Below are 25,632 nucleotides of genomic sequence, written 5' to 3' on the forward strand. Positions count from 1 at the left end.
CGAAGATATGGCCTGATGAACAGAGAAATATACCCAAACTGGGCTAGGTAGACATTTCCCTATCCGCCCTAAGTGTTGTCTCGCCTGCAATTGACACCTCAAAAACCAAGTCAAAATCACAAAATCTACGCTTGTGGTGGTACACAGTAACCATAACTGTGTTCATCCACAATCTCCTTTGGAGGTATCATGTCCCGTACTCTGTAGAAACTCCATTTTTACATCGTGTAACTCACTTACTCACTAAGTAGAGGGATCTCAGGGAGAGGGCTTATATAGGCATTGCATGCTGCCCAATCCCTATTAAATCGAATGATTTAATAAAATGTTTTGAAATGAAAAACTTACTCACTTACTTATGCATGTAACTGCTGTTGGTAAGAAATTCGTGCCAGATCCCTGTGGTACATTATATTATGTAGTTTTGTGAAATAAGCTGTAGATGTATAAAAATGCCTTATAAACAGTAGTAACAGAGCAGGCATTTCTCAGCGTTAAAGTCCTTGCTTGTGATATTTTACGTATATTTTGATAGACTTTTATAGAAGTCTCCTTTTACGTTTTAGTTTAATTATATTTATTCGCTTTGCATTATATTAGATATACAAAATGTAAATATCGTGATTTTTGGCATTTGTTTTAAGATTTAAAGTTTATTCGTTGTTAAGTCTTTTTATTCTCAAAATGTTGATGACTTTTGATATGAAATCGTCTAAATATGTAAACATGGAAATATGGCAATATAAAATAAAACAGGGATAAACTCGATCTATCATTCAGGAACACTTACATGTACGTCACTTCCTGTTCATCATCCGTGCTCTTCTGGTTCTCCTGTTGCTTGCCGTCACTATCACGTAAACGTTTGTATCGGTGCGTCATATTCCAGTTTTATCACTTCTCATCTATAGGAAGCAAATAACTTTGTTTATAAGTGGTTGATGGAGAAGCGATTGTAGATGGTTTGTGAATATTACATTATATGTGCTCTACAGAAACTTAATCAATAAGTTAATTAATCAATTTTATTGTATAAAATATAATTGGCCTATAACCTATTTGTAACGTATTTTGGTATTACACTTTACATTGGCTATCACATGAGGTATTTGTCCATAAATATGATTATATATTCCTACGGGAGGATTTTTTTTACTTACTTTGGGGTTGTGTTATTATCCTTATGTTATTATTTAATGATAGAATGATAGTATTGCATTAATTTTCTTCTATGTTAATCCACATCTTTACTACAATTCATATTTGATGAACAAATATTAAAAAGAAACTTTAGACATATGTTATGATACTGTAAGTATGGGTATAAATGTGATGTTTATGTAAGCTTATTATGAAATGCCATGATGTTCTATTGAAGGGAAATTATGGAAATAGTTTGGTCTTCATAACATACGTGTAAGATTGACAATCTGTATAGGAGTTATCTTATATTTCATGGATATCATGCTAGTTATTTTAGTGGAAGACAACATTTTAACGGTTTATGTGCACATTTAGTCATGGCATTAACATATATTATCACATCAGATTAGATGTAGTTATTTAACAATTCAAATACACATCACAAATAACGATCAAGCATACAACCCTCTGAATCGAAAAAAAACTGTTATGATATGCATTTTTTTAGCATGATATATTTCTGAAACCTTGAATTTGATTGTTTGTATGTTGTTTATATGTATGTTACGTATGTAACTGAGATATTGTTTAACTGTTTTGAAAGCGTTGTCAGCTTCATTGGCCACCACTGAGACATCATACGGATAAATAGTCAAAGTATTAAGCCACAAAGTAATGTTCCGAAGAAAGTGCGAAAGGAGGCAGTAATGATGCTTATATTCAAGAAGTGTTTTCGGGAAGGTTATTGCTTCTTGAAAATATCAAATAACGTTCCTTGTCTTATTCAGATCCTCTCACAGTTCAAAGAATGGAACGTATTTTAATTGTATTTTAAATTGTAATTTATTTATTTTTCATAAAATCGGGAAATAGTGTGTTCGTCATTGCCGTCTGCAGGGACACAGACAAGCAAGAGTTGTCTTTCTTTAGTTTACGGTTATTTGACCATACGTTTGAAGTGTAGTTAATGTCCAAGTACATGTAGATCTAAAGTGTTACATATATAAGATTATGTTCACGATTAGCACCATTCCTGATTAATATGAATGTATTTACCTGTACGTCCAGAACAGGTGGTCATCCTCATATCCAACCCACATACGCATAGACAAGGTTTGGGCTGGATGAATATGTAAATAAATTGAAATACACACATCGCGGATTGGATGTGTAATAGTCCCTATAATTATGTGCTAATCACAACTTCCTTCCTTCAAACGACGAGACACGGCCCTAATATAATCACACATGTACATGTTTATGTACACCACATACATTTATCTTTAACCGTGACATCGTACTTCCGTTTTATGTTCGTTCATCAAAGGTCGATCACCTGTACAGGTAAACACAGCCTTATGTTATGTTACACAGCTGTATAATGACGTAGACATAACAAATATGTGAAATAATCGCCTTCAAACCTTTCTGTGGTTTTATATTTGATGGCTTTGGTCATTGAATGTGTACGAATAAATATTTAGCATTTACATATAAAAGGCTTTACATCCTTCCAAATACTTTTTATCGTGTTTATGCACTAAATTATCTGTGATCTGATACACGTTATGCGAGCTGCTAGTGTAATTACTTGTTTGATCATAGACGCTTCCCTGTGGCTTATTCCCTCCGATGTAATACTTAGGTTTCTGCCTATTGGAGCTTCAGAGGGATTTTAATCAAAACTTACAATACAGCAAGCTTACAGTAAGTGTTGCACGCAACACACGTACCCTGCTGTCAATTACATTTTTTAATATATGGCCAGTTAATATTGCTTAGTTATTCTATCATTGTATGAAGTTTGAACACATTCTGTTGATGCGTTCTCAAGTTATCGTCCGGAAACTTGCAAAACAATCTATTTTTAGTAACAGAAACCTTTGCAGTTGACCTTTTGATCCCAAATTCAATCACATGCTCTATTTTTCATATGCTATCATTGTTTGAAGTTTGAACAAATTCCGTTGATGTGTTATTGTCCGGAAACTTGCGAAATAACCCATTTATAGTAACAGTGACCTTTGTAGTTGACGCTAAATTCAATCCCAAGCTTTTAAACTATGTTATCTGCTATGTTACCATTGTATGAAGTTTGAACAGAGTCCGTTGATGTATTCTCAAGTTATCATCCGGAAACTAAAATTTGTGGAACAATCTATTCTTAGTAACAATGACCTTTGTAGTTCACCTTTTGATCCCAAAATCAATCCCAAACTGTATCTTTCCTTATGCTATAGTTTCGTTCTCAAGTTACATGTATCATCTGGTAACACAATACTGACAGACTGATGGGAAGGACTAGTAAGATACCATGACACACACGTCTTAGGTGTATGTGTATAGAACAGTATGTTAAGGTTTGTTCAAAAGGACATTACATTTTCTTTGCATCGATCCTTCATCAAATCATGTTTATCGTTTTCCATGCCAGGCTTTATCTACTATATATATATATTTATCTTTTTCCATGCCAGGCTTTATCAACTATATATATATATTTATCGTTTTCCATGTCAGGCTTTACCTACTATAAATATATATATTTATCGTTTTCCATGTCAGGCTTTATCTACTATATATACATATTTATCGTTTTCCATGCCAGGCCTTATCTACTATATATACATATTTATCGTTTTCCATGCCAGGCTTTATCTACTATATATATATATTTATCGTTTTCCATGCCAGGCCTTATCTACTATATATATATATATTTATCGTTTTCCATGCCAGGCCTTATTTACTATATATATATATTTATCGTTTTCCATGCCAGGCTTCATTTACTATATATATATATTTATCGTTTTCCATGCCAGGCCTTATCTACTATATATATATATATTTATCGTTTTCCATGCCAGGCTTTATCTACTATATATATATATTTATCGTTTTCCATGCCAGGCTTCATTTACTATATATATATATTTATCGTTTTCCATGCCAGGCCTTATTTACTATTTATATATATTTATCGTTTTCCATGCCAGGCCTTATCTACTATATATAAATATATATTTATCGTTTTCCATGCCAGGCTTTACCTACTATAAATATATATATTTATCGTTTTCCATGTCAGGCTTTATCTACTATATATACATATTTATCGTTTTCCATGCCAGGACTTATCTACTATATATACATATTTATATCGTTTTCCATGCCAGGTTTTCCATGCCAGGCTTTATCTACTATATATATATATTTATCGTTTTCCATGCCAGGCCTTATCTACTATATATATATATATTTATCGTTTTCCATGCCAGGCCTTATTTACTATATATATATATTTATCGTTTTCCATGCCAGGCTTCATTTACTATATATATATATATTTATCGTTTTCCATGCCAGGCCTTATCTACTATATATATATATATTTATCGTTTTCCATGCCAGGCTTTATCTACTATATATATATATTTATCGTTTTCCATGCCAGGCTTCATTTACTATATATATATATTTATCGTTTTCCATGCCAGGCCTTATTTACTATATATATATATATTTATCGTTTTCCATGCCAGGCCTTATCTACTATATATAAATATATATTTATCGTTTTCCATGCCAGGCTTTATCTACTATATATATATATTTATCGTTTTCCATGCCAGGCTTTATTTACTATATATATATATTTATCGTTTTCCATGCCAGGCTTTATCTACTATATATATATATTTATCGTTTTCCATGCCAGGGTTTATCGACTATATATATATATATTCAAAGAGTTGCTGCGCAGCCCTATCTGATTTATTTCAAAATTGTAATGTACAAACTTAATCTAAAAATACAAAACAGTTTTACAACTTTTCAATTGCCGTTATTCATATTGCAGCGTAATTTAAACGAACCAATGCATACCATTAAGTCTCAAGAAATAAAAGTGGATGGTGTACATCATTTAAACACGTAATAACTTTGAAAGGTCCTAATCAAACATTTTGTGTAAAGATATCTTACATGAGCCAGTAAAATAGAACAGATAAGATAAAAGGTTTGGACTGAGACGTAGAATGCATGTACAAGGCCGACCAGACAGAATGAGGAAACACACACACACACACACACACACACACACACACACACACACACATATATATATATATATATATATATATATATATATTCACTTGAGAGACTTGACAATTTTCCTTCTAACTTACCAAATTTAAATTTTTTGGCTTGGCTACTTTCTCATTATAAGTTCTACCCTGAACAGAAAACGTTTAAAAGGAATGAAACATCAATATGATATATTCAAACTGTATTAACTACATGAGTTACTGATTATTTTCTGTTAATATTTACAAAGATATAAACATTTACAGATCTATGAATGTTGTGACGATGTGCCTCCACTGATTTGGTTTGTTTTAGTTTGATGCTCGTCCACATTCTCCGTTACAGTTTGTATGTCCTCCATACTGTCTGGTAGTTTTGTGTTGAGGGTTTCAGGGAGAAAACAGGACAGGACGCCGGCGACCAAGGACAGCACTCCGAATGTCAGAGAAGTATTACTAAGCTCGTTGTCTGTACTCTGGAATAATAAAATGTAAATCTAGCACAGCATTGACTAGCTAATTCGACTGTCAACACCAATGTACAAGTGTCACCAACGCAACGTACCATTTACCTCGCCTAGGCCACCAGATATTAACTTCTGTCAGTCATATGGCCAGAATGTAGAAATAAAAATTTTAAACAAATGAAATATAATTCTTTTCTTTCTTGATATATGGAAATTATATATTACATTATACAACAAGAATTAAAAGATCTTCCATCATAACATTCATTCGTAACAGTATTGTCTTCCATTTTACATATTAAATGTTATCATCAATGATGACAGCTCCCAGCCTTGTGAGAGACTTACCGTTGCCGATAGATAGGGAGTGACAACTGATCCCAGCCTTGTGAGGCATTTATCATTGCCGATATATTGGGAGCAATGATAGCTCACAGTTTTGTGAGAGACTTATCATTGCCGATATATTGGGAGCAATGATTGCTCCCAGTCTTGTGAGAGACTTACCATTGCTGATAGATAGGGAGTGATGACAGTTCCCAGTCTTGTTAGAGCCTTACCATTGCCGACAAATAGGGAGTGATGACAGCTCCCAGTCTTGTGAGAGACTTACCATTGCCGATAGATAGGGAATGATGACTGCTCCCAGTCTTGTTAGAGACTTACCACTGCCGATAAATAGGGAGTGATGACAGTTCCCAGTCTTGTTAGAGCCTTACCATTGCCGACAGATAGGGAGTGATGACAGCTCCCAGTCTGGTGAGAGACTTACCATTGCCGATAGATAGGGAGTGAAGACTGCTCCCAGTCTTGTTAGAGACTTACCATTGCCGATAGATAGGGAGTGATGACTGCTCCCAGTCTTGTTAGAGCCTTACCATTGCCGATAGATAGGGAGTGATGACAGCTCCCAGTCTTGTTAGAGCCTTACCATTGCCGACAGATAGGGAGTGATGACTGCTCCAAGCCTTGTGAGAGACTTACCATTGCCGATAGATAGGGAGTGATGACTGCTCCCAGTCTTGTTAGAGCCTTACCATTGCCGATAGATAGGGAGTGATGACTGCTCCAAGCCTTGTTAGAGCCTTACCATTGCCGATAGATAGGGAGTGATAACTGCTCCAAGCCTTGTTAGAGCCTTACCATTGCCGATAGATAGGGAGTGATGACAGCTCCCAGTCTTGTTAGAGCCTTACCATTGCCGATATGTAGGGAGCGATGACTGCTCCAAGCCTTGTGAACACATTGCAGACAGCCAGTATGAAGCTCCTTATTGTGGTAGGAAATAGTTCACTGGTATACACGAAGATGTTAGCGAACACCGTCGACACGCCCATTCTACCAATCGCCGACAGAGTAATGATCAGCCAGCCATTGTCTGAGGAATATAACAAATACAATTACTAAATAATGTTATAAAGTATCATCTATTCAGATCACTTCAAACTCAAACATGTTTTTGACATAGACATGTCAAAGGGATGAGACAGCAAGTATAAAACAATTCAGTAACAGTAACACATCCAAATAAAGGGAGATAACCCCAATATAATTAGTACTTAATGAGATAATTAAATAGAGCAAGCCAACACAATAGTTGAAAGGCAATTCAATTTTTCGATAGTGGAAAAAGTTTGCAAATATAAATAGTGTTTATTTGTGTCCCCCACGACATACAGATACAGACAAAAGGCTACCCATTAGGTAAAGTATGCACTATTCCATTCGTGAAGCCCTTGTTGCATACCCAGAATATATACAGAAAAAAATAGTAACATTAAATGAATAAATATCCCTTCCACAAATTTTTGGCCTCTTGGCCATCTTCAGGTACAAAGAAACACAAGAAAAGCTAGGTGAAATCCATCTTGAACGTTTTGATATTATGCCATATGGGTTATTGTTGCTATGGCATCATATCAAAACGTTCAAATGGATTTCACCTAGCTTTTCTTGTGTTTCTATGTACTTGGAGATGGCCAATAGGCAGAAAATTTGTGGAAGGGATATTTTGCTATTTAATGTTTATATATATTTTCCATCTGGAGAACTAGTATTTGGAAAAATAGTATACCTGGAATAGTAAATATATAATCATTCAGACACTTTCAAGATCTTTGTTGTAGCATACTAACAATTGGTGCATACATAGATAATCTAAAATTCAAAGACACGTTATAGTCATCATTCTAAAACATAAGACATCCCATTCGGTGTTATTTCTCTAAATGTATTTTATACATACATGTATTTGACATATCCCTTAACCTGCGTTCAATGAATGCTCGCTATTTTGTTTAATTCAATATTGTCACTGTCGATTATGATTGGGCAATGATATCTAAATGTTAACAATGATAGTAATTGACATATCCAATCTTTGACCATGTTCACGAACCTCCATGAAATCTTAATATAAACGACTCATGAGTTACATTTTTATTGATGATGTCATCTCCTACACACTTTTCAGTAGCTAATGACCTCGACGTACCTCCACCTGCGTATAATGACACCATGGTGGACGCTACACACGCTACTCCCGCCAGTAAGAAGGCTCCTACATTGAGTGGCTTTCGGCCGAACCTTGTGTTGATGAAGAGGCATGAAATGTACGCAACCATTTCTAACACAGCGTAGATTATAAAATCTAAGTAGACATTGTGACCTATTCGGCCCACACTGAACGTCAAACCGTAGTACGACAAAGCAAGGACGAACCTGAAATGATAACGGTCTATATAAGGACTAACTTCATAGTAACAGTAGTACGACAAAGCAAGGAGGAACCTGAAATGATGTCGGTCTATTTAGGGACTAACTTCATAGTAACCGTAGTACGACAAAGCAAGGAGGAACTTGAATTGATGTCGGTCTATTTAGGGACTAACTTCATAGTAACCGTAGTAAGACAAAGATAGGAGGAACTTGAATTGATGTCGGTCTATTTAGGGACTAACTTCATAGTAACCGTAGTACGACAAAGCAAGGAGGAACCTGAACTTATGTCGGTCTATTTAGGGACTAACTTCATAGTAACCGTAGTACGACAAAGACAGGAGGAACTTGAAATAATGTCGGTCTATTTAGGGACTAACTTCATAGTAACCGTAGTACGACAAAGCAAGGAGGAACCTGAAATGATGTCGGTCTATTTAGGGACTAACTTCATAGTAACCGTAGTACGACAAAGCAAGGAGAAACCTGAAATTATGTCGGTCTATTTAGGGACTAACTTCATAGTAACCGTAGTACGACAAAGCAAGGAGGAACCTGAAATGATGTCGGTCTATTTAGGGACTAACTTCATAGTAACCGTAGTACGACAAAGCAAGGAAAAACCTGAAATTATGTCGGTCTATTTAGGGACTAACTTCATAGTAACCGTAGTACGACAAAGCAAGGAGGAACCCGAAATGATGTCGGTCTATTTAGGGACTAACTTCATAGTAACCGTAGTACGACAAAGCAAGGAGAACCTGAAATGATGTCGGTCTATTTAGGGACTAACTTCATAGTAACCGTAGTACGACAAAGCAAGGAGGAACCTGAAATGATGTCGGTCTATTTAGGGACTAACTTCATAGTAACCGTAGTACGACAAAGCAAGGAGGAACCTGAAATGATGTCGGTCTATTTAGGGACTAACTTCATAGTAACCGTAGTACGACAAAGCAAGGAGGAACCTGAAATGATGTCGGTCTATTTAGGGACTAACTTCATAGTAACCGTAGTACGACAAAGCAAGGAGGAACCTGAAATGATGTCGGTCTATTTAGGGACTAACTTCATAGTAACCGTAGTACGACAAAGCAAGGAGAAACCTGAAATGCTGTCGGTCTATATAAGGAGTAACTTCATAGTAACCGTAGTACGACAAAGCAAGGAAAAACCTGAAATGATGTCGGTCTATATAAGGAGTAACGTCATAGTTACCGTAGTACGACAAAGCAAGGAGGAACCTGAAATGATGTCGGTCTATTTAGGGACTAACTTCATAGTAACCGTAGTACGACAAAGCAAGGACGAACCTGAAATGATGTCGGTCTATTTAGGGACTAACTTCACAGTTACCGTAGTACGACAAAGCAAGGAGAAACCTGAAATGCTGTCGGTCTATATAAGGAGTAACTTCATAGTAACCGTAGTACGACAAAGCAAGGAAAAACCTGAAATTATGTCGGTCTATTTAGGGACTAACTTCATAGTAACCGTAGTACGACAAAGCAAGGAGAACCTGAAATGATGTCGGTCTATTTAGGGACTAACTTCATAGTAACCGTAGTACGACAAAGCAAGGAGGAACCTGAAATGATGTCGGTCTATTTAGGGACTAACTTCATAGTAACCGTAGTACGGCAAAGCAAGGAAGAAACTGAAATGATGTCGGTCTATATAAGGACTAATTTCATAGTAACCGTAGTACGACAAAGCAAGGAGGAACCTGAAATGATGTCGGTCTATTTAGGGACTAACTTCATAGTAACCGTAGTACGACAAAGACAGGACGAACCTGAAATGATGTCGGTCTATTTAGGGACTAACTTCATAGTAACCGTAGTACGACAAAGCAAGGAGAAACAAGGAGGAACCTGAAATGATGTCGGTCTATTTAGGGACTAACTTCATAGTAACCGTAGTACGACAAAGCAAGGACGAACCTGAAATGATGTCGGTCTATTTAGGGACTAACTTCACAGTTACCGTAGTACGACAAAGCAAGGAGAAACCTGAAATGATGTCGGTCTATTTAGGGACTAACTTCATAGTAACCGTAGTACGACAAAGCAAGGAGAAACCTGAAATGATGTCGGTCTATTTAGGGACTAACTTCATAGTAACCGTAGTACGACAAAGCAAGGAGGAAACCTGAAATGATGTCGGTCTATATAAGGAGTAACTTCATAGTAACCGTAGTACGACAAAGCAAGGAAAAACCTGAAATGATGTCGGTCTATTTAGGGACTAACTTCATAGTAACCGTAGTACGACAAAGCAAGGAGGAACCTGAAATGATGTCGGTCTATTTAGGGACTAACTTCATAGTAACCGTAGTACGACAAAGCAAGGACGAACCTGAAATGATGTCGGTCTATTTAGGGACTAACTTCATAGTAACCGTAGTACGACAAAGCAAGGACGAACCTGAAATGATGTCGGTCTATTTAGGGACTAACTTCATAGTAACCGTAGTACGACAAAGCAAGGAGGAACCTGAAATGATGTCGGTCTATTTAGGGACTAACTTCATAGTAACCGTAGTACGACAAAGCAAGGAGGAACCTGAAATGATGTCGGTCTATTTAGGGACTAACTTCATAGTAACCGTAGTACGACAAAGACAGGAGGAACTTGAAATGATGTCGGTCTATTTAGGGAGTAACTTCATAGTAACCGTAGTACGACAAAGCAAGGAAAAACCTGAAATTATGTCGGTCTATTTAGGGACTAACTTCATAGTAACCGTAGTACGACAAAGCAAGGAGAACCTGAAATGATGTCGGTCTATTTAGGGGACTAACTTCATAGTAACCGTAGTACGACAAAGCAAGGACGAACCTGAAATGATGTCGGTCTATTTAGGGACTAACTTCATAGTAACCGTAGTACGACAAAGCAAGGAGGAACCTGAAATGATGTCGGTCTATTTAGGGACTAACTTCATAGTAACCGTAGTACGACAAAGCAAGGACGAACCTGAAATGATGTCGGTCTATTTAGGGACTAACTTCATAGTAACCGTAGTACGACAAAGCAAGGAGGAACCTGAAATGATGTCGGTCTATTTAGGGACTAACTTCATAGTAACCGTAGTACGACAAAGCAAGGAGAACCTGAAATGATGCGGTCTATTTAGGGACTAACTTCATAGTAACCGTAGTACGACAAAGCAAGGACGAACCTGAAATGATGTCGGTCTATTTAGGGACTAACTTCATAGTAACCGTAGTACGACAAAGCAAGGACGAACCTGAAATGATGTCGGTCTATTTAGGGGCTAACTTCATAGTAACCGTAGTACGACAAAGCAAGGAGGAACTTGAAATGATGTCGGTCTATTTAGGGACTAACTTCAAAGTAACCGTAGTACGACACAAAGCAAGGAGAACCTGAAATGATGTCGGTCTATTTAGGGACTAACTTCATAGTAACCGTAGTACGACAAAGCAAGGAGGAACCTGAAATGATGTCGGTCTATTTAGGGGCTAACTTCATAGTAACCGTAGTACGACAAAGCAAGGAGGAACTTGAAATGATGTCGGTCTATTTAGGGACTAACTTCATAGTACCGTTAGAATACTTCTTCATTGGTTGTAGATATATTGGTATAATACTAAGAACACCAACACTCAACAGTTTGTTTAAACTATTTTGCCGAAATTAATTAAAATTTGTATGATTTAAGAGTAAAATGTTTTATTTAATTTACTAGTCATTATAAAAAAACAAAACCCAAAATCTTGAGAAAAAAATTTGCTTTAAACGATATAAATTATAAAGTGTACGTGGAATTATTAGAGAAATTCTTTGGAAACAGAATCATTCGGCCCTTAGGAAAGGATTATGTATGGTTTGGGCCCAAATCCGTCAAATTTACAAACCTGTTATTTTATTATTTACTTTACAATTTCAAATATCGAATACATCATTGCAGATGTAGTTGACATGGTAACCGTCCAAATTATGCATCAATTGAGAATTCGATCAGGCGTATTTTTCTTCTAGAAATCGTAGACCGTATCCTTGAACAAACTTTATATTTCTCCTAAAGATGCATCTTAAGTGTCTGCATGTTCACAGTAAAAATGCAGTATGCAAGACCACGCTCTATTGTTTATTGCAGCAAGACATGTGAGAATATGTCAATATTGACAGCCTAATTTATGCATATTTTGGATGATTGCCAGGGAACCAGGGAAAATTGAACTCTAATGATAGAAAGCTATCATCATAGATGCATCATCGATACACTAAATATTTCAAATACAACTGCATTATATAAAATAAAAAGTTATAAATATACAATAAATCTCAGTGATATTTTCGTTTAGCAACCGCCGTTAAGACTGATTCACAATGTTTAGTAAGGGGTACTTACCAGAGAATTAAAACCACAGTAAATCGAAACAAAAGTCTGAAGGATTTAAACACAGGTGTGATCTCATGTTTGCTTTGATGATGCTGAAGATTAACTTTCCTTATGTCGATTTCTATGGTTTTCCCGTTCACCCGTGCTGCACGCTGTGCAATTCTCATTGCCTCTTTGCCATTTCCTTTGGAGAGAAACCACCTTGCTGATTCCGGCATGAGACTGAAAATCATTTATTTTTTCATAAATACTTTTTATACAATCTTATTCAGTTAATGTAACCTTACATACATGTACTTGTATCTACAACAGCCTGGATTTCGAGGACATTTAATGTCGAAAAGTAAAGTGATGAATATTTCACAAGGTATAACCTTGATATATTGATTTTTTTCATACATACTTTCTGTTATGTGACTTTCATACTTACAACCAATAAAGGAACAATAACACTCCTGGACTCGACACTGCTATTTGGAGTTGTCGCCAGTCTCGCAGGAAGTAGGCGGCGCCACTGAGAATCACTTCCCCTAGACACCATGCTAATTCCACTGCCACTGCAGCGTGCGACCTGTGGTCGCTGTCGACACTTTCAAATACTACAAAAAACATGGGTATAAAATTTCCGAAAATTGAAATCAAGAAATAACCAAATATTGCCAACAATAAGAATGATAATACAGGAATAACGACAAATGAAAACAAAATATTGCTAATGAAAAACAATGAAAACAAAAACATCATAAAGAGCAAAATCAATAAAAACAGCTAGAAAAATCGACCACTAATTCAAAACGGAAACATATACAAATAAAAAAAATCAAGAAAAATGTATGGTTTGTGCAAAGATTAAACGGAAATCATATTACTCATTTATTTAAGTTTAATGACATAATGTTTATCATGAGTTTGATTTACATACTCTGAACATATTGATACTGGTTATGTACAGTCTAAAGCGTGAATGCATATTTTACAGCAAAATGAACATACGTATATTTCAAAAACATCATTCAGCACCTTTTTGAACAAGGTTGTTATGATTTACCAATTATCATAGCTGAACCTATGCAGCTGATAGTGGCTGCTCCCGAGATGAACCGAAGGGTAACGAACATGATATAGTTTACAGACCAGGCATTTGCTAGAGATGATCCGAAAAGTAATATGGCGCCAATATACATCACGATCTTTCTTCCCCATCTGGAATAAACCACAAAATACTTAAATGCCAAATTCATCAAAAATAATTGATTTGTATTCTTCCTCGTAGTCAAAACAAAGTATTTTATATATCCAGGTTATACTAGTATCATTCCTAAGTACACGATGAGTTGGTTTGAGATCAAACATTTTTAAACACTAATAGTATCGTGTTAAACATGACGTTAATAGAACACACATACAGTTATTTGTATGGTACCTTCCCAAAGTGAGAGTGAAGTTGATCATACTTTACAGGAGCGCAAACGTCCTCTACGTGATGTACGACTGTCGCCGTAAGTCTAGGACAAGTGTTAATTTTATCACAGTTTAACCTACGAATTCGAACAATGGCGTAATTGAATAAGCATGTTCTTATTGCTTTAATGTAACTTCTAACTAAAAACGATAGCAAAACATACGTTATATTACAATTTTAGTATAAACCTATTTATGTTTGGTATAACAAGTCTTTTACGATAATAAAATCTGATTTCCTTACGTGTCTCCGACGGAACCAAGCATGAAAGAGCCAAACAGATTACCACCCAAAAACACCATACTGGCATGCTGTGTTAGGACGGCATCGTCACAGACTAGGTTAAACTACAGACAGATACAAATATTCGTCACGAACTAGGCTACATTAAAGAAAGGAATATGATAAATAGTATAGATTTATTTCTGTTGATTTTTATAAATTGATAAATGGAATGCACGACCTTATTAGGTACTAGACATAGTTACAGTGTGACCTTCAACCTTCTAGACAATTAAGATAATGATATGTTAGGATGGCCTTACATCCGATATAGGAGATCTGGTGAGCTCCCTGGTGTCATATGTCCATGAACTGCAGACGTCTGTCTGTGTGTTGTTTGTACCGTTAATGAACACATCAACTGAGCACTGTGACGTATTCAGCGTTACATAGGACTTAATGTCACCAAAGTGGTTCTGTTCTATGTAGCTAGTAACATTGTTCTTGAGCGCGTCTTTTTCGAGTTGTATCTGGCACCTGTTAATTAAAAGATATTGAATGTAATTAACTACATTGAATAAAACTGAATTATGTTTTCACAATGACATCAAATAAATTTAGGCTTACTGAAATAATTGTTTCTACAAGAATGCCTGACCAGTAGCCGTTTTTAGACACGTATGACTTACCAGTAGTCATATCTTACCGGTAGCAGCAGTACAAAGCACAACGCTCGAGGACTTCAAAGCACACATCCCCTACACAGTCCATGAAGCTTTCACATCCATATAATTACAACAAATATGTTTATTGTTTTTTTCACATCCACTATAACTGAAGAAACACAATGTGTTAATTGTTTTTTAGTAAAACCAAAGCCACATAATCGTCGACTACGATTGAGTGGTCTAACCACAATAAGATATCTAGACACGATATGACTTACCAGTAGTCATATCTAGACACGATATGACTTACCAGTAGTCATATTTAGACACGATATGACTTACCAGTAGTCATATTTAGACACGATATGACTTACCAGTAGTCATATTGAGACACGATATGACTTATCAGTAGTCATATTGAGACACAATATGACTTATCAGTAGTCATATTGAGACACAATATGACTTACCAGTAGTCATATTGAGACACAATATGACTTACCAGTGACCATGTCTAGACACGATTTGACTTGCCAGAGACCATTTTACATGTTTAGAAACGATATATCTTACCTGTGGTCATGTCTAGACACATTATGACTTACCAGTGACCATATCTAGACACGATATGACTTACCAGTGACCATGTCTAGACACGACATGACTTACCAGTGACCATGTCTAAACACGAAATGACTTACCAGTGACCATGTTTAGAAACGATATGACTTACCAGTAACCATGTTTAGTCACAATATGACTTATCAGTGACCATGTTTTGACACAATATGACTTACCAGTGATCATTTTTTGACACGATATGACTTACCAGTGACCATGTTTAGACACGATATGACTTACCAGTGACCATGTTTAGACACAATATGACTTACCAGTGATCATGTTTAGACACAATATAACTTACCAGCGATCATTTTTTGACACGATATGACTTACCAGTGACCATGTTTAGACACGATATGACCTACCAGTGACCATGTTTAGACACGTTATGACTTACCAGTGATCATTTTTTGAACGATGTGACTTACCAGTGACCATGTTTAGACACGTTATGACTCACCAGTGATCTTTTTGACACGATATGATTACAGTGATCATGTTAGACACGATATGACTTACAGTGATCATTTTGACACGTATGACTTACCGGTGACCATGTTTAGACACGATATGACGATATGACCTACCAGTGACCATGTTTAGACACGTTATGACTTACCAGTGATCATTTTTAGACATGATATGATTTACCTGTGGCCACGTCTAGACGCAATATGACTTACCAGTGGTCATGATTAGATAGAATGAAAACTGGTAGCAATGCCTGTATCGATATCAAAATCTGCGGGAACATCACCAACATGACAAGTACTATTTGATATCTGCCGAACCCTCCAATTTCCTTAACAATGTCGTCAAACTGCATCCTGAAACTTTTGATGGAAGACGAAATTCTAACATGAGAAAGATATCAATATTTTATTTTATCACAGGTTAAGATATGGAATGTTCTGCTGTGAGGTAGATGTTAGTGAAGGGATTAAATGGAGATGCCATTGTTGCTAAGTAAACAAACATTGGTAGTAAGTATTCTAATCACACTAATGTAAACTTAGTACTAGAGAAAACTACTATAGTAATACAAAGTCTCTTCCAAAAGGACCGTACAATAATAATTTTTGTTTAAGTGATATTGGGGCCGTCTGATACAGGATAAGAAGTATCTCGTAACGAAGCAACTTGTGTAAACTAACCACAGGAAGAAACAACCAGATAGGAGTTAATAATGTAAGTGATACGCGTAATAAACAATCCTGATGAGAGAGGGGACAACGTCACCCATTGGAGGTTATTACAGAATTTTGAAATAGCAAAACTGAATTCAAGGTAAAAAAAAAAAGACGTTAAAAGTTAGGCATACATACAGACAACATCGATATGAAATGTTAAGCATGATATATAGAGGTTCCTCAACAAGTGACTGATGTTTATTATGTTTATCAAACTCGAGTTAGTTAATTTTCAAATTTTGAAAAGACAAGAGCTTTAGCGAGTGTCTTTTAAAATTTTGAAAATTAACTAACGAGAGTTTAGATAAATATGATAAACAACAGTCACACGTTGGGGAACTTATTTATCATAACTCTAAATTTATACCGTGGTGACTAGTTTCTCGTCTTTTCAGGGAAACTTACCCCGATACAATTTGCAGTGACATCTTTCCGCCATAAAATATAGTGCCCAAATAGAGAGCCATTATTCGATTGTTTAATACTTTGAATAAGCAACTACACTGTACCTGTTAAACAGTAAATACGATTTGTAATTAAATCGATTTTTCAGATGCGATATTGTAATAACACTCATTGTTAGATTTCTTTTGATGAATTGTGGTCCAAAATGTGCAGGTTTTGGAAGTCAATGTTAGTATTTTACAAGACAAAACAACACTTATTATGTGTCTTAAGTGGACTAAGATATCGAAAAGTCATTTTTTTTCTTCAGTAATCAATTGTTCCTCTTTGATTGGTCAGTATGAGAATTACGGCGCATATAACTTTAATATCTACATGAATTAAACATTAATATGACTTCAACAATTCATATATTTACATTACCACTGCACAGTACCTATTTGTTGCTACTAAACCCATTGTGTATTTTCCAGTATTTACATTGGCAGTTAGGCTCTTGCGTACTGTTACCACATTCAGAGTTCAATAGGTCAAGAAATGACTGGGTTTTACCAATCTCTCCCAGAGTTCATATCGGTCCCCACATGCAATCTGTCAATAGTGATTGTTTTTGAAACGGCGGACGTCGTATGCAAATCATGACTATTTACTTACAAGTAAATCTTATGTATCCGCAAAATAATGCAGTATTTTTTAGCTTGATATTGAATGATCAAATTGTAATGGGACTGAAGGCAGCCAGATATTTCAGTAAACATATTTTTTATTCATATATTCACACTCTACACTCTATCCAATCCCAAAACACCCATTAGGAAGATTTTTATATATATATATTATTTTAATCAGTAATACATATAAATAACAATACATTTCCCATTCGCATATCTAGGGCTTTCATTCGATTTCCATATTTGTTATATTTTAGTTGAAATTTACCTCACTCTTCTCTCTTACCTAATAACAGATGTATTAAGAATTTGCGCTTGCATACATGTACTTCAATCAGTCGTCGCATCCACTCAAAAATATATACAATGAAGTTAATTTGAATTAATTTCCACAACAGTTTATAAATATATCAAGGGAGATAACTCTTACATAAAATAGTCAGAACGGAGACTGCCATTCATTCCGTTTCATTCTAATATTCCGGGAAAAAACCAACACATTTACTCATATGGAACACCATATTCACCTAACTTGCACCACTCTCTGCATCTTTTATACAGATATATATTTAACATTCATACATAATAACAATACTTATTGTTACAGTAATACTGCATAGTAATTGGATTGTTTGTGTAATTAAATAATAATAATGATGATAAATATAGAATCACACATAAAATCATTATTTGAAGGATATTTTATAATAATAATGATAATAATACAGGAGGACACATAAAATCATTCTTTGAAGGACATTTTGGGAAATATATATTCCAAATGAAAAAGTCATAATGAGGTAAAAAGACATAATGAGTATAGAAAGGGAAAACCTTTCAAAATTAGAAATTATAGGCCTATTTTGAAAAGAAAAAAATGTGCAAAACTCACAGTATGATATATTGAATAAGAATTTGGTGCATTGGCAAATATATGAAGAAAAAGAAGGCTGATCTGGAAAAAAAATCAGTGGTCCGCAGTTGTTTCGGGTTCGAATATTATCTTTCAGTGTCTTACTTCCGATATATCGTACGGCATGTGGACCGAGACCACAATTAACTCTGCTATATGTTTCATTGTAACGTTAAAATTCATAATAAATTCCCAAAATTTTGTTGACAGGTTTCCATCTAACTTGGTCAAGGTCAATATCCGAGGAACAAATTCTGAAAGTTTCAACCTAGCATGACCGGCATTTTCTCAAGATATCTTTCATCAGGTGTGACCATGTGCCAATTATATACATCCGGGTCATGGGTTGGGGTCAAAACAGGACTTTTTACACAGGATCATGGAGCAATAAAAACATAAGAAAATTCAGTATTTTACACTATAACAGTTAATTTGACATATACACTACACATCTAAATTAAATTTGTTGGCAAATACCAAGTTCACATGGGCATGCTGCATGTTTTCATAAAATACATACATTTCTGAAGGGACTTCATTCGTATGTAATTGTGGTCTCAGTCCATGTGTGTCAACAATGTTGTTCACGTTTGATTTGTGGTGTTAAGCAATATTAAAGGTAGGTACACTTTGAAAGGAGCAGTTTGTCTAATTTTAATTTTATAAAAAATGGTATTAATGTGTTATAAATGGTAATTTATTTTCCGACATAATATTATAATGCAGTCTGCACCGCGTGTTTTCATGGTGAATTTCCATATGTTCCCTATCTTTTAAATTTTCACTTTTTAAAATTTACGTATATATGTATTATTTAGTTTACATAAATATAATATTTCTTGTACATTTGGGTTATTGATTTATGTTTTAGTAAATCTCTAGGTTCAGATGTCATTATCGATGTTTACCACGTGTTCTAGCAAGTGTTAATATAGCGGAATATTAATCTGTCCGTGATTATGACGTCACTGTAAACAAATTTTTTTATGTAAGTAGGTCACATATGTATGTATTGTTTAGGCTATTTGTTTTGTTGTAGTGTGAATGATGTTTTGTTTTTAATTTCAGTTACTAAAGAGGTGTTTGACCTGTTATAGTGGAGCCTAGAAGTTATGAAGAGATCATGGTTTGGAGAAAAATGTTTTCAGTGTGAACAGAGACGTGTTTCTGGTGTGGATTGGATTTATTCTGGCAGAGAATGAAGAAAAGTTTTATCTACTGGAGCCAATGTCTTATTTCTGTGTTTATTGATTTCCGCTAGCATCAACAAATATTGTTTTAATATTGAGAAGATGTTTACCTGTTTGGTTCTTGCATCACTTAAGAAATAGCATTTATATATTGAAAATCCTATGATGGATAGTATCAGATTAATATCAACATATTTTGTGTATTGTATTTTATAGCCAATTACTATATTTTTCAAAGTGAACATGTTTTTTTATATCCTATTTTTGCAAAGATTTCATTAATAACTCTTTGGAAATTTGCCAAATAAGGACGTTTTATGAAAAAGTGATCATAATCTTCAATCTCATTATTACATACATTACAATAGGGTTCCAGCTTTATTTTCCATTGAAAAAGTAATTGTTTTGTTGTCAATATTTTATTCAATAACTTGTATCTAAATTCTTTTAGTTTTTTTGTCTTTTAATTTTTGAAAGATAAATATGCAGGCATTTTTAAGATGATTTTGTGTAATGTCAAGGCAATTTATCCAGTACAGATATGCTGTTGGTTTTTCTGATAGAATTTGTATGAAATGTCTGTATATATTAATATTTTTGCTTTTTGTGATGTCCAAGTTAGAATGTTTTGGTACAGAGAGTGCAATTTTCTTGTCTTTTTTATATGTATGTTTTCTAATCTTATACTGTTGTCTTTGATTTTCTGTATCCAATTTGTGGGTATTGATTTCTTTATTTGGCTGATCTCGCTCATCCAGTTGGTTTTATTTTTCAATTTTTCAAGTAATATTTGTTCGCTTATATTTCCATGGTTATCCAAAATGTCTTTTATAGTTATGATATCATCTTTTATCCATTTTCTAAAACATAAACATTTTCCTTTGAATTTTATATACTTATTTCCCCAAATTATTTGGGATAGAATATCTTTGTAGTCTTTTGGTGAACTATTGTTTTCTTTAATTAGAATGAATGATGATAATATTTCATAATAGAAGGGTGATATCACATCTTTCGATTTTTTTTTTAATTTTTAAGGTTATCTAAGTTCATTTTACATACAAGCAAATCTTCCCCATATTTGTCAAATTGCAATTTAGGGGTCAATTTCCATAGAGCGTTATTATTTGTCATGTATTTTTTAATCCAACTAATTCTGATAGTGTTTATATGTGATTTTATGTCAATTAGATTTAATCCACCTTCAATATAGCTTCTTATCATTGTTTTTCTTTTGATCTTTTCTCTCTTTCCTTCCCAAACATATTCATAGATTAACTTTTCAATTATTGTAATAATATGTGCGGGAATATAAATAACTGAATAAAGATAAGTTAGTTGTGGTAGTAGTAGTGATTTTACAATTTGTATTCTCCCGATGAATGTTAAATTTCTTATTTTCCATATATTTATTGTCTTTTTAACTTTTTCTATTTTTTCTTGCCAGTTTTTTCCCATCATGTCTTCTATATTTAATCCAAAATATACCCCAAGGGCTTTAATTGAAGTCTCGGACCAGTCAATGTCCTCAAAATTATTTTCAATCATACACTGTAGTTTGGTTTCCTAATCTGAGGCCTTTTGATATTTCCCTGTTAAAGATCAAACCAGAATATGTTCCAAATGTTTCAATAATATTTAGTGCTTTTTGAATATCTTGTTTGGACTTTAAAAATAAAGTGGTGTCATCTGCTAATTGTGAAATCTTATAAGGTCTTTCCTGTGTTCTGTGTTTCCTGTGTTAGGAAGAAATTTTATTTCCGTAACAGACATTCCATTTTTGGTCAGCTACTCATATTGGAAAGTGGTCTAAATCACTTGAACTTTTGCAAATAAAGAGCGATAGCACTGAGCTTTTGCCGAATGAAGATCACGTTTGTCAGATCATAAGAGCATTTAAACCACCTGATTACATAATGAGCTTACTTCAAAGCATCATATCCATGGTGATAACCCATGATTCCGCTCCCCATATGTAGAAAAAAAAATGGCAGCCGCAGACTGAAGCTGTCCGTGTGTGGGATTGGATTTTTAAGATTTAGTTGTTTTTTCTTATATTTTATGTACGGGTTACCTTAGTAGTGCTTCGCACTTCGTGCCCTTATTATATCAGAACTGACAGTCGTTTACAGGAAAATGATACAAATGGAAACTTACAATATGTACTAAAGAATGTAGTATGTGTCCGAAATATTTTTTCAGGAATCTTGAAATTTTGCTGGGAATTGTGGGGACCGCAATGGACCCTGGGAGAGATTGGGGTTTTACATCAGTATGATAATTCACTGAAGAATATAACATATTCTGAAAATTAATCAATATGGAATTATTCTTATGAAAATATTTAAAATGGATTGAAATGTTGTACTTATTGTTGTATATCCCCGTTTTATCGATGGGACTATTTCATCTACTGTTATTGTTAGACTGGATTGCCTGCCGTAGTTTTTCTACTCTCCACTAGGCTTTGCTCCGAAAATACAACGACAGGTCAGGGCTATCGATCTTGGGAATTTGATTGGCTAATATTTATATCGTTCAGGGGATATTCCATTTCAAAATGGCGTCTGCATATTTCCGCGGAAAAAATACCAACATCTATTTTTTGGAATTGCCGACCTCTAATTCGCTATACAATGGTAAATTGTAAACAATATCAATAATTTATTGATAGAAAAGAACTATACATACCATTTGTTGTATTGGGTGTTGAAACGTGAAATTGTCTTTTGAAGCAGACGCTCGGGGGTTTTCCGGTACACTCATCATGAGTAGATGTCTAGTCGTTGATTTTAAATTGTAACGTTCTTAGACTATTTCAAGTACCTTTTCAATTCTGAATGCTTCCTAAGCAATATCGAAATTTCATTTCCACCTCGTTGCCATTATAAACAGAATGGAGTCTCCGATCTAAATGAACCCAACGATTTGTTGATTGAATTGACCAATCAGAATAATTTTGGTCAGGATCTTGACCAAAATGGCGGCCTTACCTTTTTTAGTATTTATGAGCGCAGCCTAGCGGAGAGAATTGGTACTTAGGCAGGTAGTCCAGTCTAAGTCTATTGTTATTGTATAGTCGGTTGTCCGTGGCAAGAACTCAACTTTTTCTCGCCAAATCATTGGCTGTTCCATGAAACTATACCTTTTATTTTTATACTTTATTTTTCACCCTTATTCTTTTTTAACGAGAATGACTTTATCCATGTAAATATAAGCATTGCTCTCATGTTTTTGAAATGCATTGGTGTGTAACATACAATGAGTGTTCTAGTATATCTATCTGACGCGCTAGAACACCCAATGTATGTCACACAACAATGTATGTCAAAAATATGACAACCAATGCTAAAGTGATTGTGTTGAAACAGTAATATACTGTGATATCAGCTAAACTGAATAATGACACTCATTTTAAGCATAAAACATTTTATTTGTCAAGATGATATAAGAAAAAACGTATACGACATTGTAGACTCTCATTCCATATTTATGCATATAATACACCATACAAACATAGCTAAACTCATACATACCGTACAAACAAAGCTAAACTCATACATTTATACCGCATCACGCCACATCCTGAGTTTATGTATGCACTATATACCTTTCCTGATCATTTCGTTGGTGTATTTTTGCATGATGCCAAAAACCGATATACCATGAATAATCTGATCAAAATTTAACAACTAATATTGATGGTGACAGATATATGGCATATAACTGGATTTAAAAAAAATTACTTTTTCATCATTTCTCTATCATTCACACGCTAATTATTTTTACATTGATTTTCAATATTGTAAATCGTATAATCGGTTTCAACACGTTAAGCCTAAAGTTAACAAAATAACAGCAATCCGCGCACAAAGCGATTACAAACAGTTTGAGTTCCATCTGTCACATGTGTTATAGTAAGAACTTATCATTTGAAAGATCTGGGGTTGTTTTCTAACTATTATGATAAAATAATTCCGTTATCATCAAATTGTTGTTGCCTTTGTCCAGATGACATTGTGATTTCGACTTCCTGATTAAGCATGTGAGAGCAAAAAGTTAGGCGGAGCACATCTCAAAAGCCATATACTTTGTCTGGAATACTGCTGTAGTTGAGAGGTATCTGTATGTGTACAATGATTATATGTAATACTATAATTTAAAAATTAATATTGAAAAGTATATACAGTATATATGCATACAGTTGTGTCTCCTCCTGTGTGAGGATATTTAATGTGATGTAATGAGAACACATGATCAGTGTCGGAACTTGTGTATCAACTCCAGCCACATCAACCACGATTGACCTAGAGTAATGAGGAAGTCCGACTGACAGGCTGGTCATCCCACATGTACATTATGTTTTATATAATAAATAGAGAACGCACGGGTTTATTACAAACACGCACATTGTATTGACTGCAAAATATTATAAATATAACATTATGAAAACACATCTTTTAAATGCCTAAAATCAACAACACTGATGTCATTTGTAATATATTTTAGACGTAGATTTAAGCATATTAGAAACTGATTATATCATTCTAAAACTAACATTCCTAACAGGTAAAATTTAAAGACACAAAATAATGATTTACTCTTTCCTCACGCTCCACACGTTCTCATTATTGTTTAATCTTAACATCTCTTGACAACCATAACTATATATTCTTTTATTTTTCCCAAACATTAACGCTAAACCCCATGCTCTAAACTGAGCCGCTATGACATTCTATAGGGCAGCAGAAAAATTGACAACATCAATAATGGATTAATTGACATGAGTGACTGTACAAATATCAAACCAGTGTCAGTTGGTACCAAAAGTTGGGGTAAGCTATAAAAACAGAAATTTGTCTGAAACGTAATTTAATATTTGCTAGCAATTGCACGATTTGTACCATTTCAATAATGGCCTCATCGCTTTCAAATTCTTACCACCACGAAATTAATATGATAGAGCCCATTTTGAATAATTATCAAGTATTAAATGGTGTCGTTCTAGATATTCCTTATAAATCAGGATAAATATGCATTTTTGGTAATTGAATATTTAAAAAAAAACGATGTTCGTGTAAAACAAACAATTAGAAACCGTCCGCTACCTCACCCTAAGAGTTAAAAGTTGCGGTTCATAAATGTTCACCCGAGAGTTGATCTTACGTTGAACCTAAACATTCTACATCTTATTTTGACGTGTCATGTCAATTAATTATAAGCAGACAAACTTTCCTTTGTGTAAGAAGCTATGTTAATGAATTGAATTTTAGTAATTAAAGTGTGTTACATTTAGGTTTAACTCTGTTGAATATTCGTTTGCATATCCAACAGAGAGTCTCATTCTCATCTAGTTGCACAGAAGACCGGCGATTCAATAAAAAATTACGGAGGAATTGCCATCCACAAATGTAAACAAGATTTATATAAGAGGGATGCTTTGTCATCCACAAATGTAAACAAGATGTATATAAGAGGGATGCTTTGTCATCCACAAAT

General features: G+C 34.6%; 2 protein-coding genes across 3 annotated transcripts in view; both read right to left on the bottom strand.

Moving 5' to 3' along the window:
• The window catches only part of LOC138305618 (putative N-acetylated-alpha-linked acidic dipeptidase), a 57,637-nt gene extending 55,142 nt beyond the window's left edge, over positions 1-2,495 (bottom strand). The window contains exons 1-2 of one of the 2 annotated variants that reach the window (XM_069245920.1): positions 2,200-2,495; positions 791-905 (exon numbers count right to left, since the gene is read on the bottom strand). In XM_069245920.1, coding sequence (XP_069102021.1) covers positions 791-882 — 92 coding nt within the window. In that variant the 5' untranslated portion in view covers positions 883-905; positions 2,200-2,495. Of the gene's footprint in view, positions 1-356; positions 380-790; positions 906-2,199 lie in introns of those variants that run through there. The other variant, XM_069245941.1, reaches the window with a different exon arrangement.
• A 2,414-nt stretch (positions 2,496-4,909) lies between these two features.
• LOC138311062 (organic cation transporter protein-like) lies at positions 4,910-16,626 on the bottom strand. Its single transcript, XM_069252492.1, has 9 exons — positions 16,448-16,626; positions 14,796-15,009; positions 14,494-14,597; positions 13,837-13,991; positions 13,219-13,387; positions 12,798-13,010; positions 8,193-8,419; positions 6,895-7,076; positions 4,910-5,707 (listed from the first exon to the last, which is right to left on the bottom strand). Exons 1-9 carry the CDS (start codon positions 16,588-16,590, stop codon positions 5,501-5,503), a joined length of 1,614 nt encoding a protein of 537 aa, XP_069108593.1. The 5' UTR covers positions 16,591-16,626; the 3' UTR covers positions 4,910-5,500.
• Positions 16,627-25,632: the final 9,006 nt, after the last annotated feature.

Source organism: Argopecten irradians, chromosome 1 (genome assembly GCF_041381155.1).
Source record: "Argopecten irradians isolate NY chromosome 1, Ai_NY, whole genome shotgun sequence".
Classification (NCBI taxonomy): domain Eukaryota; kingdom Metazoa; phylum Mollusca; class Bivalvia; order Pectinida; family Pectinidae; genus Argopecten; species Argopecten irradians.